Here is a 27838-nt window from a genome sequence, read left to right as displayed (position 1 = left end):
CTCTAACATCATTTAGTAACTGGGAATACCAGCAGGGTTAGGTCACCGAAGGGAAAAATGAATCCTCAGAGACCTAATTCCATCTGACCTTCTCCTCCACTGGCCTTAATCAGGTAAGCCTCTGAACCTGCCCACCTGTTTTCTCTTTTTAGCATCAGTGGGAATAACTGTGGTCATCGGTGGAACTTACCAGGTTGGGTTTTGGTCTCTTCTAAGTGAAATGGAAGCATATTTGTGATAATGGAATTCATTCATCTCTATCCAAATGTTCTAAAAAGTACACTTTATTAAATGTGAGATGCTTACTGGCAACTGAAACATGAGCCAGCAGAAAGTCATTGCCTCCCAAATGCCTGGACTCCCCACAATTTCACTCATGAATATAATTGTCAGGTCCAGGAATTGCAGGGTTTTCTTGCATTTTAGTCTTTAAGCTAAGAACTGAATTTCCAGGCAACGTGTCTTGGTTGGGGAGAGCAGTCTTAAATGAAGAGTAGCCTTCAAACCACTCCATGTTTTTTTCAATTTTCCTCAAAGGATAGGACTCACTTTCCAGGTATAGAAAAATGTTACCTTTCTCCTGCTTTGTGGTGTCCAAACTGTTGGAAGAACAAATGAGTCACGCTGACTCGAAGATTGACATCTCGAAGGCTGACAGCTGTGGTGTCACTCAAAACCGGGAAGCAATCACTTCTTCCTCATAACTCTTCCTTCTCCTCCTCTGCACAGATGCAAGCTGCCCGCTGACTATTCATAAAGGGGCGGCAGCCCAAAGTCCACACGGTGTTGAACACAGTGTCTACCAGGGAATCACAGGCTACTTGAAAAAGATGAAGAGGGATAGAAAGGTTAACATTGAGTAATTTTGAAGAGGAACTGTACTTCCAGAGATGCCATGATACCCAGAGGAAAGTAGAGACAGTAATCCAAATACAGAATTCAAAGGAAGAGCATACATTTCAGAGAACATTCTCAGAAAAGCTCCCACCCAATCCAATAAAGCAGAAGACACCTGGAGGTGCCCTTGCATGTGGGTCCTTGGTCAAAACAATGGTGAGCAACCAGAACCTCCCACACCACCGTGCTCACTCCATGGAGAATATTTTTTGCAGAAGACTCCCTCTTTTATGTTTTCCATAGCTTTCCCATCTATGGACATACTACCCAGAACACACCCAATCTCGCCTATAGTTTTCACTGTTCAAGTACTGGATGAACAACCATTCGTTGATGGAAAAACATTTGCATGTGTTGGATATGTTCGTTAGCCACTGTCTTAGGAGCCAAGGATACAGAGACAAAAGGCATCATCCTCAACTTAAGGACTCCATAGTTTGGATAAAGAGGTGGACAGGTAAACAGATAGCTACACTACTTCATGATGAAAATAACCCCAAGGTGGTATGAGAGCCCACAGAAAGGGTCTCTATCCCTTTGCAGCAAGGGTTATTAGGGGAGGTATCTTAGAGGAAGTAAGATACCTAAGTTTAAACTAAAGAATGGTCAGGAAAACGAAGTACTGATGCATACTAAAACATGGATGAATCTTGAAAACATTATGTTAAGTAAAAGAAGCCAGACACAAAAGGCCACATATTGTATGATTCCGTTTATATGAAATTTTCAGAATAGGCAATCCATACGGAGAGTAAAACAGAGATTGTCTAGGGCTGGGGTGGGGTAGGGAAGGTAATGAGTAATGACTGTTAATGGCTACAGGGTTTCTTTTGGGACTAATGAAAATGTTCTAGAATTAGATTGTGGTGATGGTTGTACAATTCTGTGAATATACAAAAACCACTGAAGTGAAGGTATATTTTACGGTATGTGAATGATATATCAATTTTTTTAAGTTGGTTCATGGAAAAGATAAAAAATGTTGACAAACTTTTAGCTAGACTAACCAAGAAAAAAAGAGAGGATTCAAATTATCAAATTCAGGAATAAGAAAGAAATGTCACCAACAATCTTACAGAAATAAAAAGGATTAGGGCCAGGCACGGTGGCTCACGCCTGTAATCTCAGCACTTTGGGAGGCCGAAGCAGGCAGATCAGAGGCCAGGAGACCTCCTGGCTAACGAGACCCTCTAGGCTAACACAGTGAAACCCTGTCTCTACAAAAAATACAAAAAATTAGCAGGGTGTGGTGGCGGGCGCCTGTAGTCCCAGCTACTCAGGAGGCTAAGGCAGAAGAATGGCGTGAACCCGAAGGCAGAGCTTGCAGTGAGCCAAGATCACGCCACTGCACTCCAGCCTGGGCGACACCGTGAGACTCCGTCTCAAAAAAATAAAAATAAAAGTGATTACAAGGGAATACGATGAATAACTACATGCCAAAAAATGTGGATAACTTGGATGAAATGGACAAGTTTGTAGAAAGACATGAACTGCTGAAACTGACTCAAGAAGAATAGAAAATATGAATAGATTGTTAGTGTATACAAATACAATTACTAACCCAAGCTGGTGATTTAGTTATTTAAAACTTCCCCAAAGAAATCCAGTTCTACTTGGCTTTACTGGGGAATTTTACCAAACATTTAAAGAATTAATATCAATCCTTTCTAAACTTTTTAAAAAATTAGGAGAGAAGGGATCATTGCCCAACTCATTTTACGAGGTCAATATTACTCTGATACCAAAACCAAAGACATCACAAAAATAACAAACTATAGACTAGTATCTCTTTTGACTATAGATGCAAAATCCTCAACAAAATACTAGTAAACTGAATCCAGCAACATATAAAAAGGTTTACATCATGACTAAGTGTGATTTAGCCTAAGAATGCTAAACTATACTAAAATCAATTAATATGATACACTACATCAATAGAATATAGAACAAATACCACATGATCATCTCAATAGATGCAGAAAAAACATTTGAAAACATCCAACACTTTTTCATGATAAAAACATTCAGCCAGATGCAGTGGCTCACACCTGTAATCCTAGCACTTTGGGAGGCCAAGGCAGGTGGAGCACCTGAGGTCAGGAGTTCCAGACCAGCCTGGCCAACATGGTGAAACACTGTCTCTACTAAAAATACAAAAATTAGCTAGGCGTGGTGGCGGGCGCCTGTAATCCCAGCTACTCAGGAGGCGAAGACAGGAGAATTGCTTGAACCCGGGGTGCGGATGTTGCAGTGAGCCGAGATCACACCACTTCACTCCAGCCTGGGCATAAGAGTGAAACTCTGTCTCAGGACAAAAAAAAAAAAAGAAGAAGAAGAAAAATAAACAACAACAACAACAAAAAAAAAACACTCAACGAACTGGGAAAAGAGGAGAACTCCCACAACCTGATAAAGACCGTCTAGAGACAGCCATAGCTAACAATCATGCTCAGTGGTGAAAGACGAAATGCTTTTACTCTAAGATCAGAAACAAGACAACAATGTCCACTCACAACACTTCTATTCAATGTTGTATTGGAAGCTCTAGCCAGGGCAAGTAGGCAAGAGAAAAAAATTTTAAAAATCCAAATTGTAAAGGAAGATGAAAAGCAGATGACATTATCTTATATATAGAAAAACCTATGGAATCCATGAAAAAAATCAATTAGAACTAAGGAGTTATTTCAGCTGAGTTGCAGGATATAAGATCAATGTACAGAAATCAAATGTATTTCTATACATTATTAGTAAATGATCTGAAAATAAAATTTAAATACAATTACATTTCAATAGCATTAAAAAGAGTAAAATACTCAGGAATAAATTTAACAGAAGTCCAAGATTTGTACTGTGAAAACTATAAACACATTGTTGAAATAAAGAAGACCTAAATAAATGGAAAGGACATTGATATAAATATAATTTTGTTAAGATGGCAATATTCTCAAATTGATCTATAGATTCAATGATAACCCTCTCAAAATTCTAGCTGCCATTCCTTGGAGAAATTGACTAACAGTTCCTAAAATTCATATGGAAATATGAGGGACCCAGAATGTCCAAAATAGTTTTGACAAAAAAGTACACAGTTTAAGAACACATCTTGATTTCAAAATTTACTGCATAACAACAGTAACAGACAGCATGGTCCTGACATAGATCAGTGGAATAGAACTGAGCGTCTAGAAATAAATCTTAACCTTTATGGTCAATTGATTTTTGACAAGCATGCAAAGATAATTTAATGTAGGAAAGAATAGTCTTTTCAACAAACAGTGCCAGAACAACTGAATATCCACATAGAAAAGAATGAAATTGGGCCTTTTTCTTTTTTCTTTTTTCTTTTTTTTTTTGAGATGGAGTCTCACCCTGTTGCCCAGGCTGGAGTGCAGTGGCCGGATCTCAGCTCACTGCAAGCTCCACCTCCCGGGTTCACACTATTCTCCTGCCTCAGCCTCCCTAGTAGCTGGAACTACAGGCGCCGCCACCTCGCCCGGCTAGTTTTATGTATTTTTTAGTAGAGACAGGGTTTCACCGTGCCAGCCAGGATGTTCTCGATCTCCTGACCTCGTGATCCGCCCGTCTCGGCCTCCCAAAGTGCTGGGATTACAGGCTTGAGCCACCGAGCCTGGCCTGGACCTTTTTCTTACACCATATACGAATATTAATTCAAAATGAATCACAGACCTAAATGTTAAGAGCTACAACAATGAAACTCTTAGAAGAAAACATGAGTAAATCTTTGTGACCTTGGGTTAGGCAAAGCATTACTACGTATGACACCAAAAGTACAAATGACAAAAGAACAGATTAAAAAAATAGATAAATTGGACTTAGAATTTGAAACTTCTGTGCTGCAAATAATACCATCAAGAAAGTAAGGGGAAAAAAACAAAAAAAAAGGGGGGAGAAAATATCTGCTAATCATATATCTGATAAAGGACTTGAAAATATAAAGAACTCTTACAATTCAATAATAAAAAGACAACACAATTTAAAAAGAGATAAAGAATCCTAATAGACATCCAAGTATATATACAATGGCCAATAAGCACCTAAAGAGTGCCCAATATCAGTAATTGTCAGGGAAATGCAAATTAAAATCACCATGAGATACAACTTCACAGGGAGTAGGGTCTATAATTAAAAAGACAGATAATGACAAATGATGGTGAGGATGTGGAAGAGCCTGAGCCTTCACAATTTGCTGGTGGGAATGCAAAATGGTGTGGCCACTTTGGAAAACAGTTTGGCAGCTCTTCAAAATGTTAAACATAGAGTTACCATTTAACCTGGCAATTCCTCTCCTAGATACATACCCAAAAGAAATGAAAACATATGTTTCCACAAAAATTTGTGCATACATGTGTTCATAGCAGTATTATTCATAATAGCCAGAGGGTAGAAACAACACAAATGTCCATCAATTGATGAATGGATAAAGAAAATATGTTGAGGGAGGTTCCAAGATGGCCAAATAGTAACAGCTCCAGTCTACAGCTCCCAGCGTGAGTGATGCAGAAGACGGGTGATTTCTGCATTTCCAACTGCATTTCCAACTGAGGTACCAGGTTTATCTCACTGGGGCTTGTTGGACAGTGGATGCAGCCCACGGAGTGTGAGCCGAAGCATCGCCTCACCCGGGAAGTGTAAGGGGTCAGAGAATTCCCTTTCCTAGCCAAAGGAAGCCGTGACAGATGGTACCTGGAAAATCAGGACACTCCCACCCTAATACTGCACTTTTTCAATGGTCTTAGCAAAAAGCATACCAGATTATATCCTGCACCTAGCTCAGAGGGTCCCACGCCCACGGAGCCTCGCTCACCACTAGCACAGCAGTCTGAGATCAAACTGCAAGGGGGCAGCGAGGCTGGGGGAGGGATGTCACCATTGCTGAGGCTTGAGTAGGTAAACAAAGCTGCTGGGAATCTCAAACTGGGTGGAGGCCACTGCAGCACAAGGAGGCCTGCCTGCCTCTGTAGACTCCACCTCTCGGGGCAGGGCATAACTGAATAAAAGGCAGCAGAAACTTCTGCAGACTTAAACATCCCTGTCTGACAGCTTTGAAGAGAGTAGTGGTTCCCCCAGCATGGAGTTTGAGATCTGAGAATGGACAGACTGCCTCCACAAGTGGGTCCCTGACCCCTGAGTAGCCTAACTGGGAGACACCTCCCAGTAGGAGCCGACAGACATCTCATACAGCTGGGTGCCCCTCTGAGATGAAGCTTCCAGAGGAAGGATGAGGCAGGAACATTTGCCGTTCTGCAGTATTTGCTGTTCTGCAGCCTCCGCTGGTGATACCCAGGCAGACAGGGTCTGGAGTGGACCTCCAGCAAACTCCAACAGACCTGCAGCTGAGGGGCCTGACTGTTAGAAGGAAAACTAACAAACAAAGGACATCCACACCAAAACCCCATCTGTATGTCACCGTCATCAAAGACCAAAGGTAGATAAAACTATAAAGATGGGGAGAAACCAGAACAGAAAAGCTGAAAATTCTAAACATCAGAGCACCACTTCTCCTCCAAAGGAATGCAGTTCCTCACCAGCAACAGAACAAAGCTGGACGGAGAATGATTTTGACGAGTTGAGAGAAGAAGGCTTCAGACAACTGGTAATAACAAACTTCTCCAAGCTAAAGGAGGATGTTTGAACCCATCACAAAGAAGCTAAAAACCTTGAAAAAAGAATAGACGAATGGCTAACTAGAATAAACAGCATAGAGAAGACCTTAAACCACCGGTTGGAGTTGAAAACCATGGCATGAGAACTATATGATGCATGCACAAGCTTCAGTAGCCAATTCGATCAAGTGGAAGAAAGGGTATCAGTGACTGAAGATCAAATTAATGAAATGAAGTGAGAAGTTTAGAGAAAAAAGAGTAAAAACAAATGAACAAAGCCTCCAAGAAATATGTGACTATGTGAAAACACCAAATCTATGTTTGATTGGTATATCTGAAAGTGATGGGGAGAATGGAACCAAGTTGGAAAACACTCTTCAGGATATTATCCAGGAGAACTTCCCCAACCTAGCAAGGCAGGCCAACATTTGAATTCAGGAAATACAGAGAATGTCGTAAAGATACTCCTGGAGAAGAGCAACTCCAAGACACATAATTGTCAGATTCACCAAAGTTGAAATGAAGGAAAAAATATTAAGGGCAGCCAGAGAGAAAGGTCGGGTTACCCACAAAACAAAGGGAAGCCCATCAGACTAACAGCGGATCTCTTGGCAGAAACTCTACAAGCCAGAAGAGGGTGGGGGCCAATACTCAACATTCTTAAAGAAAAGAATTTCAACCCAGAATTTCATATCCAGCCAAACTAAGATTCATAAGTGAAGGAGAAATAAAATCCTTTACAGACAAGCAAATGCTGAGAGATTTTGTCACCACCTGGCCTGCCTTACAAGAGCTCCTGAAGGAAGCACTAAATGTGGAAAGGAGCAACCAGTGCCAGCCACTGTAAAAACATACCAAAATGTAAAGACCATTGATGCTAAGAAGAAACTGCATCAACTAACGAGCAAAATAACCAGCGAACATCATAATGACAGGATCAAATTCACACATAACAATATTAACCTTAAATGTAAATAGGCTAAATGCTCCAATTAAAAGACACAGACTGGCAAATTGGATAAAGAGTCAAGACTCATCAGTGTGCTGTATTCAGGAGACTCATCTCACATGCAGAGACACACATAGGCTCAAAATAAAGGGATGGAGGAAGATCTACCAAGCAAATGGAAAACAAAAAAAAAAGCAGGGGCTGCAATCCTAGTCTCTGATAAAACAGACTTTAAACCAACAAAGATCAAAAGAGACAAAGAAGGCCATTACATAATGGTAAAGGGATCAATTCAACAAGAAGATCTAACTATCCTAAATATATATGCACCCAATACAGGAGCACCCAGATTCATAAAGCAAGTCCTTAGAGACCTACAAAGAGACTTAGACTCCAATACAATAATAATGGGAGACTTTAACACCCCACTGTCAACATTAGACAGATCAACAAGACAGAAAGTTAACAAGGATATCCGGGACTTGAACTCAGCTCTACACCAAGCAGACCTAATAGACATCTACAGAACTCTCCACCCCAAATCAACAGAATATACATTCTTCTCAGCACCACATCGCACTTATTCCACAATTGACCACATAGTTGGAAGTAAAATACTCCTCAGCAAATGTAAAAGAACAGAAATTATAACAAACTGTCTCTCAGAACACAGTGCAATCAAACTAGAACTCAGGATTAAGAAACTCACTCAAAACTACTCAACTACTTGGAAACTGAACAACCTGTTCCTGAATGACTACTGGGTACATAATGAAATGAAGGCAGAAATAAAGATGTTCTTTGAAAACAATGAGAACAAAGACACAACATACCAGAATCTCTGCGACACATTTAAAGCAGTGTGTAGAGGGAAATTTAAAGCACTAAATGCCCACAAGAGAAAGCAGGAAAGATCTAAAATGGACACCCTAATATCACAATTAAAAGAACTAGAGAAGCAAGAGCAAACACATTGAAAAACTAGCAGAAGGCAAGAAATAACTAAGATCAGAGCAGAACTGAAGGAAATAGGGACACAAAAAACCCTTCAAAAAAATCAATGAATCCAGGAGCTGGTTTTTTGAAAAGATCAACAAAATTGATAGACCACTAGCAAAACTAATGAAGCAGAAAAGAGAGAAGAATCAAATAGATGCAATAAAAAATGATAAAGGGAACATCACCACTGATCCCACAGAAATACAAACTACCATCAGAGAATACTATAAACACCTCTACGCAAATAAACTAGAAAATGAAGAAGAAATGAATAAATTCCTGCACATACACCCTCCCAAGACTAAACCAGGAAGAAGTTGAATCCCTGAATAGACCAATATCAGGCTCTGAAATTGAGGCAATAATTAATAGCCTACCAACCGAAAAAAGTCCAGGACCAGATGGATTCACAGCTGAATTCTACCAGAGGTACAAAGAGGAGCTGGTACCATCCCTTCTGAAACTATCCCAATCAATAGAAAAAGAGGGAATCCTCCCTCACTCATTTTATGAAGCCAATATCATCCTGATACCAAAGCCTGGCAGAGACACATACAAAAAAGAGAATTTTAGACCAATATCCCTGATGAACATCGATGCAAAAATCCTCAATAAAATACTGGCAAACCAAATCCAGCAGCACATCAAAAAGCTTATCCACCACGAACAAGTTGGCTTCATCCCTGGGATGCAAGGCTGGTTCAACAAACGCAAATCAATAAATGTAATCCATCATATAAACAGAACCAAAGACAAGAACCACATGATTATCTCAATAGATGCAGAAAAGACCTTCAACAAAATTCATCAGCCCTTCATGCTAAAAACTCTCAATAAACTAGTATTGATGGAACATATCTCAAAATAATAAGGTCTATTTATGACAAACCCACAGCCAATATAATACTGAATGGGCAAAAACTGGAAGCATTCCCTTTGAAAACTGGCACAAGACAGGGATGCCCTCTCTCACCACTCCTATTCAACATAGTGTTGGAAGTTCTGGCCAGGACAATCAGGCAAGAAAAGAAATAAAGGGTATTCAGTTAGAAAAAGAGGAAGTCAAATTGTCCCTGTTTGCAGATGACATGATTGTATATTTAGAAAACCCCATGGTCTCAGCCCAAAATCTCCTTAAGCTGATATGCAACTTCTGCAAAGTCTACAGATACAAAATCAATATGCAAAAATCACACACATTCTTATACACCAATAACAGACAGAGAGCCAAATCATGAGTGAACTCCCATTCACAATTGCTTCAAAGAGAATAAAATACCTAAGAATCCAACTTACAAGGGATGTGAAGGACCTCTTCAAGGAGAACTACAAACCACTGCTCAGTGAAATAAAAGAGGACACAAACAAATGGAAGAACATTCCATGCTCATGGATAGGAAGAATCAATATCATGAAAATGGCCATTCTGCCCAAGGTAATTTATAGATTCAAGGTCATCCCCATCAAGCTACCAATGACTTTCTTCGCAGAATTGGAAAAACTACTTTAAAGTTCATATGGAACCAAAAAAGAGCCCACATTGCCAAGACAATCCTAAGCCAAAAGAACAAAGTTGGAGGCATCATGCTACCTGACTTCAAACTATACTACAAGGCTACAGTAACCAAAACAGCATGGTACTGGTACCAAAACAGAGATATAGACCAATGGAACAGAACAGAGGCCTCAGAACAGAGGCCTCAATGGAACACCACACATCTACACCCATCTGATCTTTGACAAACCTGACAAAAACAAGTAATGGGAAAGGATTCCCTATTTAATAAATGGTACTGAGAAAACTGGCTAGCCATATGTAGAAAGCTGCAACTGGATCCCTTCCTTACACCTTATACAAATATTAATTCAACATAGATTAAAGACTTAAATGTTAGACCTAAAACCATAAAAGCCCTAGAAGACAACTTAGGCAATCCCATTTAGGACATAGGCATGGGCAAGGACTTCATGACTAAAACACCAAAAGCAATGGCAACAAAAGCCAAAATTGACAAATGGGATCTAAAGAGCTTCTGCACAGCAAAAGAAACTACCAGCAGAGTGAACAGGCAACCTACAGAATGGGAGAAAATTTTTACAATCTACCCATCTGACAAAGGGCTAATATCCAGAATCTACAAAGAACTCAAACAAATTTACAAGAAAAAATCAAACAACTCCATCAAAAAGTGGGCGAAGGATATAAACATACACTTCTCAAAAGATGACATTTATGCAGCCAACAGACACATGAAAAAATGCTCATCATCACTGGTCATCAGAGAAATGCAAATCAAAACCACAATGAGATACCATCTCACACCAGTTAGAATGGCGATCATTAAAAAGTCAGGAAACAACAGGTGCTGGAGAGGATGTGGAGAAATAGAAACACTTTTACATTGTTGTTGGGACTGTAAACCAGTTCAATCATTGTGGAAGACAGTGTGGCAATTCCTCAAGGATCTACAACTAGAAATACCATTTGGTTCAGCCATCCCATTACTGGGTATATACCCAAAGGATTGTAAGTCATGGTACTATAAAGACACATGCACACGTATGTTTATTGCGGCACTATTCACAATAGCAAAGACTTGGAACCAACCCAAATGTCCATTGATGATAGACTGGATTAAGAAAATGTGGCACATATACACCATGGAATACTACGCATCCGTAAAAAGGATGAGTTCATGTCCTTTGTAGGGACATGAATGAAGCTGGAAACCATCATTCTGAGCAAACTATCACAAGGCCAGAAAATGAAACACCGCATGGTCTCACTCATAGTTGAGAATTGAACAATGAGAACACTTGGACAGTGTGGGGAACATCACACACCAGGGCCTGTTGTGGGGTGGAGGGTTGGGGGAGGGATAGCATTAGGAGATATACCTAATGTAAATGACGAGTTAGTGGGTGCAGCACACCAACATGGCACGTGTATACATATGTAACAAACCTGCACTTTGTGCACACGTACCCTAGAACTTAAAGTAGAATTAAGAAAAAAAAAAAGAAAATACGTTACAGCCATACAATGGAGTATTATTCAGCAATAAAAAGGAATGGAATACTGATACATTCTACAACATGGATAAACCTTGCCAAGTGAAGTAAGTCAGTCACAGAAAACCATATATTGTATGATTCCATTTATATGAAATGTCCAGAATAGGCAGTTCTAGAGGTAGAAAGTAGATTCATGATTTCCTCAAGCTGGGCAGGGGGAGTTTGGGGAGAGACTGTTAATGGCCCTGGGGTTCCTTTTCAGGGTGATGAATGTGTTCTAAAATTGACTGTGGGATTGACTGCAGTAACTCTGTGAACATATTTAAAAGCATTTAAATGGGAGAATTGTATCGTGTGTGAATTGTAACTTAATAAATCTGTTTCAACAACAACAAAAAATGAATGATTAGTGTGTTTCACACAGGGGCAGAAAGGAATGGGCCATCTACCCAAGCAGTTTGATTCACCAGGTTGGAAACACTCTGTGCAGAATCTACAAAGGGACATTTCTGAGCCTACTGAGGCCCATAAGGAAAAATAGAATATTCTGTGATAAAAATGAGAAATAAGCAATCTTTGAAAATGCTGTATGATGGGTGGATTCATCTCACAGAATGGAACCTGTGTTTTGATTCACCAGGTTGGAAACATGCTTTTTGTAGAATCTACAAAGGGACATTTCTCAGCCCATTGAGGGCTATAAGAAAAACATCTAATATCCCGCAATAAAAACTAGAAGCAAGCTATCTGAAAATGCATTGTGATGTGTGGATTCATCTTACAGAAAGGAACCTGTGTTTTGATTCACCAGGTTCGAAACACTCTTTCTGTAGAATCTGAGAAGGGTTATTTCTGAGACCATTGAGGCCTATAAGGAAAAATCGAATAACATGCAAAAAATGAATTAGAAACAAGCTATCTGTGAAAGTGCTTTGTGATGTGTGGATTCATCTCACAGAATGGAACCTGTGTTTTGATTCACCAGGTTGGAAACACTCTTTGTAGAATCTACGAAGGGACAGTTCTGAGCCCACTGAGGCAGGAGTCAGGAGAGAGACCAGGAATGCCCAAGATGATGGTGGGGAGGAAGGCTAGGGCTGAATCAGAAAGGGCTATGTACGGCATACTGAGGAGTGTGGATTTAATCCACAAGGAGGAATGTACTGAATGATTTACACAGGGGGTCAAGATGATCAGATTTGTGTGGCATATCTGGTCCCAATGGTGACCATCAATTAGATGGGACACAGAGACTGGGTTAATTTGCAGTAACCAGGCAAGTGGGATATGAAAGAGATATTTGAGAGAATGAATCAATGGGACATTGCTTGCAGAAAGTAACTTGACCTGACCATAGATTAGCAGCAGGTACTTTTTCACCCTCTGTAGAAACAAAATAGAATGATACTCCCTTTCATAGGGCACACTGAATTATTCACATTTCCAAGCCCTCACACCTTCACCTCCAGACTGCACTCTAGACATTGATCTATGAAAAGATCCAAAATTCTCTTTACTGCAGACACTGTCTGTGGTGTGGAGCCAGCTCTTTATCAGCCTGCATTTCAACTCTTGTCTTCTAAAAATAGAAAATGCTAATTCACACCTGGATGCAATATCCTGGCTTCAGAAACTGAGAGAGTAAAAACTTCCTAAGTAAATTAGGAAAAAGAAATAGTGCTAGAAACTAGGTAGCAAAGCAGTTGTTTAAAATAACTATCCTTGCTGGGCATGGTGGCTCACGCCTGTAATCCCAGCACTTTGGGAGGCTGAGGCAGGCAGATCGCTTGAGTTCAGGAGTTCGAGGCCAGCCCGGGTGACATGGCGAGACCCCCATCTCTACTAAAAATACAAAAATCAGCTGGGCATGGTGGCACATGCCTATAATCCCAGCTACATGGGAGGCTGAGGCACAGGAATCACCTGAACCCGGAAACAGAGGTTGTAGTGAGCCAAAATCACACCACTGCACTCCAGCCTGGGTGACGGAATGAGATTTTGTCTCAAAAAAATTTTTTTAAATTTTAAATAAAATAATTGTCCTCAAGTGTATGGAGATCTTTACACAGAAAAGGTTTTTTGAATTCCTACCCTGACTGAAAACAAAACAAACACACAAAAAAGGCTTAAGCCAAACCATGTGGTCCTATAAGGAAGAATTCCTGATATGGAAAATTATTTAACAGTGGAATGGATAATCCAAGCCAGTTGGGCAATTCCTTCTCCAGCTTTAAATGATAGATTTTTATTTTTTCTGGGAAGGCTTTGGTGTAGTCGTTTACCTTCAGGAGTGGTGCCAGCAGCTCGCAGGCAGGACAGCAAGAACTTTAGTGAAGGAGTGCCCAGAATCTTTCCTTCACCATTTCTTGCTCAGCCACAGTGTTCTGTCAAGAATATTCAGTTAGCTCTGATGATCTCTTTGAGTCAAGGGGTTCTGGCTATATCTCGGTGTGAAAACAGGAACAAAACTCCCTGTGCACTGTACATGCCATTGAGATACCTACCTTCCACTTTGGAGACAAAGCCCAGACTCCGCTTAAGGTCAGAGCAGATGGAGTGGAGACACCATCGGAATTTTGCATCACAGCGATATTTGTTGGCACCGCACGTGTCATAGCAGACGTCCAGCTGGTTGCAGCACTTGGTCATTGCTGGAATGCCCAAGTCCATCTGGGGAAAAGGGAAGGAAGGGAAAAGAAGGGGAAGAAATGCCACGTTTAGACTAAGGACCTTAGGCAACCTTGCCCACCTTGTTATTAACTAGCCGGTTCTCACATTTCTATTGCATATCACGATCAATTCAGAAACACCAATGACTCAGTAAAATGCCAACAGTCACAGGATTAAAAGTTTTCATGTTACTTAGTTATTAGTTCAATAAACGATTCTGGCCCATTTTTCACCTTTTTTTTTTTTTTTAGATGTTAATAATTTTAAAATCCAGAGGCAGCTTACAGTAATGAAAATAGAGACCAGAAGGGTAGTCAAGAGAGCAGAGCCACAGGGCTTGTAAATGTAATTAACACTTAACATTCCCATATGAGATTTTGTGTGAGCAAAGGATTCTACGGCTAAGAAGTATAAAAAAATTCAGCCTCAGTTCATCAAGAGATCACCAGCATCCCAGACAGCACTATTTTAAGGGTGTGTATGTGTGAGTGTGTGTGGATGTGTTGGAAAGTAGAGTGGGTATAGAACACACAGCTCCTGATCACAAGAGGGCTGTAGTTAAAACACAACATCTCACACACACCCATGCTTACTAAGCAACCTATAAACAACTGTAAATGTAGTGGCATAAACTGTGTAACTAAGTTCATAAAATGCCACATGTGTCTGGGCGTGGTGGCTCATGACTGTAATCCCAGTCACCTTTGGGAGGCCGAGGTGGGTGGATCACTTGAGGTCAGGAGTTCGAGACCACCCTGGCCAACATGGTGAAACCCCCGTTTCTACCAAAAATACAAAAATTAGCTGGGCATGGGGTATGTTTGTGTGTTTGCAGATTTCTATGATGTCAGCACTCCAAACATAGCCAGTTTGGCACTACTAACATGAAGTCAGCTGCTTGCAAAAGTCATGACAATATGCAACAATCAGCTCTCACTGGCCAGCACCAGCTGGCTCCGGCACGTCACTGGAATGGTCCACTAATTTCAATAAGTCAAACCTGTCAGATCTATCTCAAATTAAGTTATGTTGTGATGTCCTAAGTCTCAACTGACATTTTCAGTGGTGATTTCAAAGTTCTGATCCACTACCAAGGGTTTATCTGAGGGACAGCTGTCCCTGGGAAAAGGAAATCACATATCTTCTTTGAAAATTCTCTCCCTCATATCCAATTTAAAATACTTAATTGTATTGCTCAACTTTTTTCCAGAAACAATCACTTCCATCAAGGATAACTCTAGGATTGCTCTCAGTCAAAACCAATCAACCAAGAAGGTAATGCTGGCAGTACATACACTTTCTGGTACCTTGAGACCCAGGAAATAGGAGCCGCAGCCGTTGGGCTCTTGGGGCTTGTAGCCAGGTCTGGGCATCGGTGCCTTTCCTTGCAGGAGGAAGAAAGGAAAGCAAGAAGAAATATTTAGAAATCAAGCATTTGGGAACATTCATCAAATGAAAATTTTCTAAAAGCATATTTCACTTTTTCTTTAAAAGTCACTGTTCCTCACATCCAAATCAGGTGATGATGATGGTGATGTCACAGAAGAATAACGACTTTCAGATGACTTTGACTTTTTCTCCTAATCTCAAAAAATCTCATGAGGTTTTTTTTTTTTTTTGAGACAGGTTCTCTCTCTGTCACCCAGGCTGGAGTACAGTGGTGTGATCTTGGCTTACTGCAACCTCTGCCTCCTGAGTTCAAGCAATTCTCCTGCCTCAGCCTCCCAAGTAGCTGGGATTACAGGTATGTGCCACCATGCCCAGCTAATTTTTGTAATTTTAGAAGAGACAGGGTTTCACCATGTTGGCCAGGTTGGTCTCGAACTCCTGACCTCAAGTGATCCACCTGCCTCGGCCTCCCAAAGTGCTGGGATTACAGGCGTGAGCCACCGCACCCAGTGAGCACTTATTTACTGACATTTCTAATGTTTTTTAAATGCATAACCTTGAAGATAAGGGCCATGGCAAAACCCAACTAAAGCTCAAGCTTCCTCATTCCTTAACCACTGCAAGACCATACACCACTCAAAGAACAAACGGAACACAACTTGATCGTACACTTAAGGAATCAGAATTGTAACAACACCACAAAAGGGTTTTAACTTGCAGGAAATTCAAGCAAGATTCCATAAACCTAGAGCATGATTGAGCAAAGAGCAAAGAAATCACCCCGATGTGATATCTTAGGCACTTATTTCATAGAAGTAAGCAGAAATGATCTGAACAGCTTTGAATTTCTGTTTTTTATGATCTTTCGAATGTGTAGAGAGAAGCTTTATCAGTTGTATCAACGGCAGTGCCCACAGGTAAAGATAACCTTGACCTGAGATGACCTCAGGACAGCCATCTGCAGTGGGTATTTTATCCCATTATCCAGATGAGAAACTCGAGCTAAGAGGTCGCATGACTTGCCTAACATCATAGAAAAGTGGGGGAAATAGGATATAAAGTCAGATTTCCTGTTTGTCTCCAAAACCCATGCTCCTTCACCACATCTCTGCCTCTTTTTAGGAGATACAAGACCTTAGAGTAAGGCATAAGACACTCTTTCTTTCTTTCTCTTTCCTTTCTTTCTCTTTCTTCTTCTTTCTCTTCTTTCTTTTCTCTTTCTTCTTTCTTTTCTTTCTTTCTTTCTTTCTTCTTTCTTTCTTTCTTTCTTTCTTTCTTCTCTCTCTCTCTCTTTCTCTTCTTCCTTCTTCTTCTCCTCCTCCTCCTCCTTCTTCTCCTTCCTTCCTTTTCTTCTTCTGCTTCTTTTTTTCTTTTCTTTCTTTCGTTCATTCATTCATTCATTCTTTCCTTCCTTCCTTCCTTCAATATTCTCCTACCAGGTATTTATTTTTAATTATTTCGTATTATGAAATATTTCAAAACTGTTGAAAAGTCAGAGAAACAAACAACTCGTACCAAATGCACAAACATAATAAATGTTAACATTTGCCAAACTTGCTATACATTTTTTTTTTTAATTAAATGTGACAGTTAAAGTACAGGTTCAGGGTGCTGTTGAAGCCTCTTTGCACTCATCATTTTGTTTTAACTTTTAGACACTAAGTTTAAGTTTTAAAGCCCTCACTTTGTATCATTCTGCAAACTTGTCTTGATTATGCTTGGACCTTTACTCTCACAAAGAATTTTGCAATTTTTTTGAATTTGTAGAACCAACTTAGTAAATTCTATAAGAAAGATGGTCAAGAGTTTTACTGAAAAATCCATTGAATGTATAGATTTGGAGACAGCTGCCTTTCTTAGGATACTCAGTCTTCCCAAATACAGACACGGTATAGTTCTCTGTTTACTTATGTCTGCCTGTATGTCATTCAACAGAGCACTGCAATTTTCTCCATATGTGTATTATACTTTCTATATACCTATATTATTCAGATCCTTAAACAAGATTGAATATCTCATAAAAATCCGGAGCTAAGACTCATGCCTCTGGTATAGTAAATCTCCACTTTCCTAGAACCCAGGCTGCTTCCAGCTTTCTACTCTACCAGCTCTAGAGTGTAGCCCTGGTTCTCATGGTCTAAGATGGCGCTTCAGCCAACATCCATATTACCTGTAACAGGACGGGAGGAGTTGGAAGGGTCCAGCCCCTCTCTTCAGTAAACACACTCCAGAATGTTATACACGTCACTTCCTCATACTTCCCTCTGGCCAGACCTTAATCAAATGGCAAAATCTGGTTGCAAAGGTGGGCTAGAAAATGAAGTGGGCAGCCATGAACCCAGCTAAAATGTGGAAAGAGGGGCTTGATACTGTAGAAAAGAGGAAGAATGGATATTAGGGGACACTAAGCAGTTTCTGCCACACTTTGGGTATTTGTTGCTGTGATACATGTGGTTATAACATTGTGGTCCAAGATGACTTCCAATGATCCCCACCTCCTGGTATTCACCTCCTTGTATATAGTCCCAGGAGTGGTCTTTGTGACCAAGATAATACTGCAGACGTGGAGGTGTGTTCCTCCTAAGACTAAGCTATAAAAGACCACAATTTCTGTCTTGGGCTCTTACTCTCCCTCTCTCACCATTCACTCTAGGGGAAGTTATGTCATGAACAGTCCCATGGAAAGACCCATCTGGCAAAGAACTAAAACCTCCTGCCAATAGCCACATGAATTTAACAAGAGATCCTCCAGCCCCAGCTGAATCTCCAGAGATGGCAGCATCAGCTGGGCAACATGACCTCAACCTTATGAGAAACTGACCCAGAATTGCCCAGCAAAGCCACTCCAGGATCCCTGACCCTTAGCAACTGTGTGATATAATCTTTGCTACTGTAAGCTGCTAAGCTTCGAGGTACCTTGTTGCTCAATAATATATAACTGTTTCAGTTGCCATTAGGATTTTTTTTTCTTTTTTTTTGAGACGGAATCTCACTCTGTCGCCCAGGCTGGAGTGCAGTGGCGCAATCTTGGCTCACTGTAGTCTCTGCCTCCCAAGTTCAAGTGATTCTTCTGCCTCAGCCTCCTGAGTAGCTGGGGTTACAGGCGCACACCACCACACCCAGCTACTTTTTGTATTTTTGGTAGAGATGGGGTTTCACTATGTTGACCAAGCTGGTCTCGAACTCCTGGCCTCAAGTGATCCACCCACCTTGGCCTCCCAAAGTGCTGGGATTACAGGTGTGAGCCACCTTGCCTGGCCTCCCATTATGATTTTAATCTCTTTGTTATATTTTTTCTATGACAGCTTTATTGAGTTATAATTCATATATCATATACATTCACTCATTTAATGTGTACAATTCAATGGTTTTGGCATATCCACAGAGTTGTCCAGTCAACACCATAATCTAATTTTAGAACATTATAATCTCAAAAAGAAACCCCGTACCCATTAGTCACCACTCCCATCTCCCTACCCCCAGCCCTAGGCAACTCCTTCACATGAATTAAATCATGCAACAGGTGGCCTTTAGTGTCTGGCTTCTTTCACTTAGCATAATGTTTTCTCGTTTCATACATGTTGTAGTATGTATCAGTACTTAAGTTATTTTTATTGCCAGAAAAACCTTCCATTGTGTAGACATACCACATTTTGTTTACCCATTCATCGGTTAGTAGACATTTGCGCTGTTTTCACCCTTTAGCTATTATGAATAATACTGCTACTAATATTTGTAGACAGGTTTTTGTGTGGACATGTGTTTCATTTCTCCATCCTCCATAGGATTGCTGGGTCATATGGTAACTCTGTTGAACATTTTAAGGAATTGCCACACTGTTTTCCAAAGTGGCTGCACCACATTCCCACCAGCAATGCATGAGGGTTCCAGTTTCTCCACATCCTCACTAACACTAGCTATTGTCTGTCTTTTTTGTTGTAGCCATCCTGGCGGGAGTGGGGTGGTGCTTCACGGTAGCTTTGATTTGCATCTCTCTAATGGTTATGTTGAGCATCTTTTCATGTGCTATCGGCCATTCATATAAATTCTTTTGGAAAATGTCTTTTTAAAGCCTCTACCTACTCTATAATTGAGTTATTTATCTTTTTACTATTGAGTTGTACGTGTTCTTTATGTATTTTGGAAGCAAGTGCCTTGTCAACTCTGCAAATATTTTCTCCCATTCTGTGAGTTGTCTTTTCACTTTTTTGATGGTGTAACTATTTATTTGTTTTTTTCTTCTTCTTCTTCTTCTTTTTTTAAGAGATGGGGTCTCGCTGTGTCACCCAGGTTGGAGTGCAGTGGCACAATCATAACTCACTGCAGCTTCACACTCCCTGGTTCAAGTGATCCTCCTGCCTCAGCTGTCTACATAGCTATGACTGCAGGTGCATGCCATCATGCATGGCTAACTTGTAAATTTTTTTATAGGGATGGGGTCTTGCTATGTTGCCCAGGCTGGTCTTAAACTCCTAGGCGCAAGCAGCTCTCCAACCTCAGGTTAATGAGCTGCTAGAATTACAGGCATGAGCCACTGTGCCCTGCCTCTTTTCATTTTCTTTTTTTCTTTTATTTTTTTGAAACAGGGTCTCTCACTCTGTCACCCAGGCTGGAGTGCAGTGGTGTGATCTTCGCACACTACAGCCTCGATCTCCCAGGCCCAAGCAAGCCTCCCACCTCAGCCTCCCTAGTAGCTGGGACTACAAGTGCTATCACTGCACCTGGCTAATTTTTGTATTTTTTTGTGGAGATGGGGTTTTGCTATATTGCCCAAGCTAGTCTTGAATTCCCAGACTGAAGCTATCCACCTATCTTGGCTTTCCAAAGGGCTGAGATTATAGGCATGAGCCACAGCATCCAGCCTTCTTTTTCTTATTGAGGTGAAATTCAGATAACATAAAATTAACCATCTTAAAGTGTGCAATTAAATATATTCACAATGTTGTACAACCATCACCTTTAACTAGTTCAAAAACATTTTCATCACCCCCAAGGTAGACCTTGTGCCCACTCAGCAGTCATTCTCTGTCTCAGGCAGTTTGGATGCTATAACAAAAATACCGTAGACTGGATGGCTTACACAGCAGAAATTTATTCCTCACAGTGCTGAAGGCTGGGAATTCCAAAATCAGGATGCCAGTGCACTCCATGTCTGGTGAGGGCCTTCTTTCCAGCTTGCAGGTGGTCTTGTCTTCTCTTCTTTCTCTTTCTCTTCTTACAAGGACACTAGTCTCATCATGGTGGCCCCACACTCAAGACAGCATCTCAGCTCACTGCAACCTCCGCCTCCTGGGTTCAAGCCATTCTCCTGCCTCAGCCTCTGGAGTAGCTGGGATTACAGGTGCCTGCCACCACGCCTGGCTAAGTTGTTGTATTTTTTAGTAGAGACAGGCTTTCGCCATGTTGTCCAGGCTAGTCTTGAACGCCTGACCTTAAGTGATCTGCCCTCCTCGGCCTCCCAAAGTGCCAAGGTTACAGGCGTGAGCCACCGCGCCTAGCCAGAGAATGAAACATCTTTTTCACAACTTTGCTGAAGAGGGCATTCGCTACAGACTTGGCTCGGTTTCTTGGGTTACCCTCTGCCTTTTTGCCCTTGATAACTCACAGAAGATAAAACTCTGCTATTCTAGTTTGAAAGATACCGGAATGGAATTCCTATCCAGCCTGCAGCTGATGATGGTTATTTTTATTTTATTTACTGTTTTATGTTAACTGCAGAAATTCTGTTTAGAAATGAAGCGGAAAGTATAAGTTCTAAGACAAAAGGTAAGTGGTTTCAGTCTAGGCAGAAACTGAAATCATTCAAGGATACCATATCCTCAAATTATCGTTTGAGGAGCTTATGGTTGATGTTTTAAGTCTAGGCATTCATAATGTATCATATCCACAGATGTTTTATTTTCTGGCTGGAGCTGTTTATAGGAGTGAGAGGCCGACAACTTGATCCTGTTCAAATTCATATTTTAGTGTTCATAAAAAAGTTTTATTGGAACACAGCCACACTCACGATGTAGCTATGGCTGCTTTCACAGAAAAAAACAGCAGAAGACTGTTCTAATCTTGATGTGAAGATGGTTTTCTAATCAAGACATAAAATTCAGAAGCCATAAAGAAAGAGACTGACAGATTTGATCTTATAAAACTTAAAAGCTTCTGAATAAAGTGAAATACCATGAAAGTCTTAAAAGACAAACTGGAGGGAGATTGAGGAGAGTTAGCCAAGAATCCAAGAGCTCTGCCTGCCAGTGGTGGACACTGCCTCCTGAGCCCACCCTTTTATCTCTGTCACTGGAAAGAGCAGCACAAACTTTCAGGGCTTTGTGTCTCAGGGCAAGAGTTTTGCCTTCTCAGGAGGGTGCGTCCGTCCTCTCCACCCGGCTGGTTCCCCGGGAGGTGCTGGCAGGGAGTGAGTACACTTTATTGAAAGGTACATCTGTAGCAAACCACTGTGGCACACATTTGCCTGTGTAACCAAACTGCACATCCTGCACATGTACCCCAGAACTTAAAAATCAACATTAAAAAAAGGATTAACATTTATATTTCCAAAAGAAATTCACGGGAGTGATTTTTTCCTCTCTGGCAGCAATAGTTCTTATCACTCTTCTTTTAAATTTTGCCACTCTGTTGGCTAAAAGTGGCATCTCGTTACTTTAATTTGTAGGCCCCGATCAATACTGAATTCAACCATATTATTTGTATGCAAACCATTTAGTTTTTCTTTTCTGTCAATTGCCTATTTCCATTCTTTGCTCATTTTTCTTTTAGACCTTTCGTCTATTTCTTCACAGTTCGTAAGAACCTTTTTGTAGTATACATATTATGTCTTTGTCATTTGTTTTACAATTTTCCACTTCATAGTATGATTTTTCTATTAATGTTGTATTGTTATAAAGAACAGATAATGATGCCAAATGAATAATAAGAGTATTTACTAAACTATTATAGGCATGGCTTCATCAACAACCCCAACTAGCTGTCTCAAACATGAGAAAAAATAATTTCCAGGCGGGGAGCGGTGGTTCACACCTGTAATCCCAGCACTTTAGGAAGCCCAGCAGGGGGATCACCTGAGGTCATGAGTTCGAGACCAGCCTGGCCAACATGGTGAAATCCCGTCACTACTAAAAATACAAAGTAGCTGGGCGTGGTGGCACATGCCTGTAATCCCAGCTACACCAGGAGGCTGAGGCAGGAGAATCACTTGAACCCAGAAGGTGGAGATTGCAGAGAGCCGAGATGGTGCCACTGCACTCCAGCCTGGGTGACAGAGGGAGACTCCATCTCAAGAAAAACAAAATTCCAGAAAAAAAAGAAAGAAAAGTACGTCTTCCTTCCTTGCAGAAACACTCAGATGCAACATGACTCATACATCAATGGAACACAGCAGGACAGAGGCAATTCTCCTGAAGAGAAGAACTCTATATTTCAGTTGCGAAAACAGATTAAGTTACTGCATAAGGTAGGGTGACCAACTTGCCCTGGTTTGCCTGGCACCATCCCAGTGTTAGTACTGAAAGTCCCACATCCCAGGAGCATCTCCCCTACTCCTGAGTCCCCAGCAGACTAGGAGGTCAGTCACCCAAAAACAAGAATAATCTGTTTGCCTCTAAGCCAGTGGCTGTTTTCTTTTTTTGGGCTCTGGATCCCCTGGAGAATCTGATGAAGTCTGTGAGTTATTTCCCTGGAAAAAGATACAAACTCACAGGTTTATAAAATTTTGCTGTAAAACTTCAGATAAAAATTCTCTTTAAAAAATAGACTGATATTTATTTTTATTTATGTATTTGTTTATTTTTGAAACTTAATCTCGCTCTGTCGTCCAGGCTGGAATGCAATGGCATGATCTCGGCTCACTGCAACCTCCGCCTCCCAGGTTCAAGTGATTCTCCTGCCTCAGCCTCCCAAGTAGCTGGGATTACAGGTCACGCCACCACACTTGGCTAATTTTTGTATTTTTAGTAGAGATGGGGTTTCACCATGTTGGCCAGGCTGGTCTCAAACTCCTGACTTCAAATGATCCACTTGCCTCAGCCTCCCAAAGTGCTGGGATTACAATAGACTGATGGTTAAAGAAACTTTTAAGATACTTTTACTCTTGGAACTAAATCCAGGAAGAAATTCATTTTCAGGATCTTTTATTAAAGCGTGAAAGCATGAACAGCATCATCATAGAAACTCTGCTCCATTGACCCAGCTCCAGAGACCTTCGTGAGGCAGACAACTCTCCAGTCGTTGTTCCCTCGAGGGACTTCTTCCAGAAGCTGAGAGGCTGTTGTCCAGCCACTGGGATTTCTGGGATTTTTCATTTTTATGTTGAAAGAGAACTGGAAGAATCTGAATGCAATTAACCTGTTCACTAGACTGTCTTTCGCATAACGTTTATAAAATTTGTTTGGTACCTACCATGCTCTCTATATACTACTGATTCTTTATGTATATTATCTTTAATTCTCACAACACCTTTGCAAGGTGGGTATTAGTAACATTATTTTTACACATTTGAGGAAACTAAGGTTGAGAGAGTCAGATAACTCACCCAAGGTCACCAGCAATGGGATATTTTCCCCTAAATTCAAATCCATGATTTTTCCATTACTATGCTTATTTCTCAAAGTCTGGTTCAAAGACTACCCATTAAAAGTGCAGTTCCAGCCGGGCGAGGTGGCTCACATCTGTAATCCCAGCACTTTGGGAGGCCGAGGAGGGTGGATCATGAGATCAGGAGATCGAGACCACCCTGGCTCACGGTGAAACCCCATCTCTACTAAAAATACAAAAAATTAGCTGGGCGTAGTGGTGGTGCACTCCAGCCTGGGCGATACAGTGAGACTCTATCTCAAAAAAAAAAAAGTGCAGTTCCAAGGTCCCTCCACAGACCTACTGCATCAGAATCTCTGGAGGTAGAAAAGGGTATCTACATTTTGGAAACGATTCTCAAGGAAATCTTGTTTGCATTGGTACAGAGTCCTTTTTTTTTTTTTTTTTTTCAGACGGAGTCTCGCTCTGTCGCCCGGGCTGGAGTGCAGTGGTGCGATCTCGGCTCACTGCAAGCTCTGCCTCCTGGGTTCACGCCATTCTCCTGTCTCAGCCTCCAGAGTAGCTGGGACTACAGGCGTCCGCCACCTCGCCCGGCTAGTTTTTTGTATTTTTAGTAGAGACGGGGTTTCACCATGTTAGCCAGGATGGTCTCGATCTCCTGACCTCGTGATCTGCCCACCTCGGCCTCCCAAAGTGCTGGCATTACAGGCGTGAGCCACCGCGCCCGGCTGGCACAGACTCCTTAATGACAGCTGTGCTAGGTATGCCATTGACACACGCTGGATCTTGTCATATTTATAGCCCACTTGTTTGGTAAGTACAGATTTTGTGTGTTGGCACAAGAACAAATTACTTTAGATATGAGAAGCACGGAAAACAATGTTGACATGCTATCGTGGGCTACCAGGATACATACACAGTTTTATCTGCCTGCATAATTTAACCTGTGGGCTGAAGTTCTCTAAGAATGACGTCATAGAATGGCACTCCTTTACCTTGGCTGTGCTTTGCAATCACCTGGGAAAAATGTTAAACTACTGATGTCTGGGACCAACCCACAGAAATTTTGATTTAATTGATTTGGTGCCAGGTGTTGTTAAAGCCCCTCAGATGATCTGAAGTGTACCCAAATTAGAAAGCCACTGTTTAAACAGTAGTTAGTACCTATCAAAGGTAAAATCTGGCTGGTGCTGTGGCTCACACCTATAATCCCAGCAACTTGGGAGGCCAAGTTGGGAGGATTGCTTGAATCCCGGAATTGGAGACCAGCCTGGGTAAGATGGTGAGACTCCCTTCTCTACAAAAAGTTACAACATTATCTGGGCATGGTGGCACATACTTGTAGCCCAAGCTAATTGGGAGGCTGAGGCAGGAGGATCTCCTAAGCCCAGAAACTCTTACTAATCAGAAACACCTGGAGTGGGGCCTGGCGACCTATTTAAATCAGCCCTCCAGGTGCTTCAGTGCACAGGCGAGTTTGAGAATCACTACTTAAAAAACAAGCACGGTGCATGAGAGCTGTGTCACAGAGCAAACTACAAAAGAGCAGACTCGTTAGTAGGTGTTGTCTGTCCCAAAGATTGCTCGATTCACAATCAATTTGAGAAGATATTTTGCACTCTCGGGCACAGCCGACAGGTTTTTGGCTCCACTGGGTTCCAAGGTAAGGAGGTGTAGCCCCCTATTTTTCTAAGTGTTTTTCAGGCCTCTCATTGAGCAGGCCGTTTTACACAAAGTGAGAAGAGCTATTTGCCTTCCTCTTCTATTTACTCTTCCCATCCCCCACCAGTTGCTGCTGGCGTCCACCCTGCCCAGCCAGAGGCTCTGCAACTAAAATTTGCTGAAGTCTTTTAATGCTGTTTTGCTAGAGAAGGAAGAAGAGGGTTTGGTTCTTGATTTCCTAATAAAAGTTCCTGCTGTTACCTATTTGCTGAACCACAGATACTAGTCTTGTGTTGCCTTTAGGAAGGAAAACACTTGTGTTGATTCCAACGTCCGAAGTGAGTCAACCCCTTCCCTGCCCCATCTGTGCAAACGAGGTGAGCATAATCCAGTGGCAAGGCCTCTGCGTTGGTCTAACTGCCTTGGACAAATACATGGTTTTAGGGCCAGGTGGGTCCTAACAGACCAGGCATTTTTCTCTGTGAAGCTTTCACAAAGAAGCTGCAGTATAGATGGTTAAACCACAGATTTTAACCACATAGATGGTTAAACTATCTATGCTGCAAAACTTTGGGTCCTGATGCCATGATTAACCATTACCTCCTAGTCACTGTTAGTGTATCAGGAAGCGATTTTCCCCACTCAGAAACGAATAGAGAGACTTATGGGGTGAATCTGGGAAGTTTGTAGTTTTTTCGTGCATCTCTTGAAAGCTGACTTTTTCTCTGTTATTTGGAGGAAATATTTCTCAAATGTTTTTTCCTGTTAGGCTAAACTGACCATTTTCATTTCTAATCCCATGATGAGATAGTTGACAAATTAAACAATAAAACTAATGCTACCCGTGACCTGAGACTGTGTATGCTTTCATGCGCATTGGCAATTACAAGGTGCCACCCAGCTTCAGGGCCTGGTGCTCCACATTTTGCTCCCATTACATTAATTTCCAGGGCCCGGTGAAGGAAGCACTGGTGCCAGGGACTCCGTGCCGGCAGTCAGGTGTGCACCTTAGCTCCTGTGTACCCCAGTCCTACTCAGGCAAGGTAGGGGAAGTGCTCCTGCCAGCTCACAATTCTACATCTGGCACCAAGCCCAGGGGACAGCCCTTGGGATCCCTGGTGAGCCATGAACCCTTCCTCTCCACAGCAGGCCTGTCATTGCAGGCAGGGACAGCTCCCTTGGGAAAGTCCAGCAAATTGATGCCAGTCAGGGACCGAGAGCTGGGAGGACGGTGTGAACTGCAGCAGCAGGGAGGGAGAATTTGTTTCCAAGCTGAGCACAGAGTAACTGAAGAGGCAGTTTTGCCCCGTGGCAGATTTTTCTTTCCATGTTCAGCTTCAGTTTTCATCCCTGGGAACTCCTCACAGAGACCTCTCACACCCACCCTCCTTCTTCCCACCCCAGGTACCCTTTTCCTAAGAACAGCCTCACAACAAACTCATAAAATGGCCCAGAGAAGGTTACCCAGCTACAATACAGGAAGCTCAGTGAAATGTGAGTTTGAGATAATGAAGAATTTGTCAGGGTAAGTATGTTCCAGATATTTCACTGGACATACTTATACTAATGACTTACTTGTTGTTCGTTTGGATTTCACATTTCACTGGGTGTCCTACATGTTTATCTGCTAAATCTGGCAGCTCTAAATGGTTAACAGGAAAAAGTCCAAGACAGATCGTGGCCTCTCTGGAGCTGCCCATGGGTCCACCAGCGACAGTTTTCACAGAAAGAGAAACCGCACACTCACCATATCGGCACCTGTACTGACAGACTCCATTCTTCCCTCCCAGCAGCTCCAGAAAAGAATCGAAGTAGCTGTTGACAGATTCAAAGCTTCCCCGGAGGTGCCGAAGGCCCCAGTCTGAATAGGACTCCTCCGCATCAGGGCTCGTGTCACTCTGAGCCAGGCCAACCCCAAGGCTGAGCCACAAACCCAAGAAGCCACTGGCCAGCTTCATCCTGCAGCCAGGTAGGTACTGGGTTCTCTCCTCAAACCCCAGCCAGTGTCCCAGAAGTCCAGGGACAAACCCCCTACCCAGATGTCAGGCAGGACTGGGAAAGGGATTATCTGGAATATTCCATCTGTCTGTTC

The 27838-nt window shown here is 41.8% G+C and overlaps 1 protein-coding gene across 4 annotated transcripts; it reads right to left on the bottom strand.

Annotated features, from left to right (window-relative positions):
• Positions 1-268: 268 nt before the first annotated feature.
• Positions 269-27838, bottom strand: PLA2G12B (phospholipase A2 group XIIB). Of its 4 annotated transcripts, none has more exons than XM_010373071.2 (4): positions 27494-27838; positions 15450-15538; positions 13989-14154; positions 269-820 (listed from the first exon to the last, which is right to left on the bottom strand). In XM_010373071.2, the coding sequence occupies exons 1-4, from the start codon at positions 27702-27704 to the stop codon at positions 699-701; spliced, it is 588 nt and encodes a 195-aa protein (XP_010371373.1). In that variant the 5' UTR covers positions 27705-27838; the 3' UTR covers positions 269-698. The 4 variants fall into 4 exon arrangements, with proteins under 4 accessions (XP_010371373.1, XP_030796412.1, XP_010371374.1 ...); XM_030940552.1 differs by having other exon boundaries at positions 269-817; XM_010373072.1 differs by having other exon boundaries at positions 15462-15538; positions 27494-27758.

The sequence above is a fragment of the Rhinopithecus roxellana genome, chromosome 11, assembly GCF_007565055.1.
Source record: "Rhinopithecus roxellana isolate Shanxi Qingling chromosome 11, ASM756505v1, whole genome shotgun sequence".
NCBI lineage: Eukaryota > Metazoa > Chordata > Mammalia > Primates > Cercopithecidae > Rhinopithecus > Rhinopithecus roxellana.
This window is presented reverse-complemented; position numbering and strand designations above follow the sequence as displayed.

Bases quoted from the DNA above. Each gene is read 5' to 3' on its own strand.
- PLA2G12B (XM_010373071.2), bottom strand. From the start codon at position 27,704: ATGAAGCTGGCCAGTGGCTTCTTGGGTTTGTGGCTCAGCCTTGGGGTT. The intron at 15,539-27,493 runs GTGAGTGTGCGG...TCCTCCTGCAAG, and splicing joins TCAGTACAGGTGCCGATATG to GAAAGGCACCGATGCCCAGA. The intron at 14,155-15,449 runs GTATGTACTGCC...CCTTTTCCCCAG, and splicing joins GTCTCAAGGTACCAGAAAGT to ATGGACTTGGGCATTCCAGC.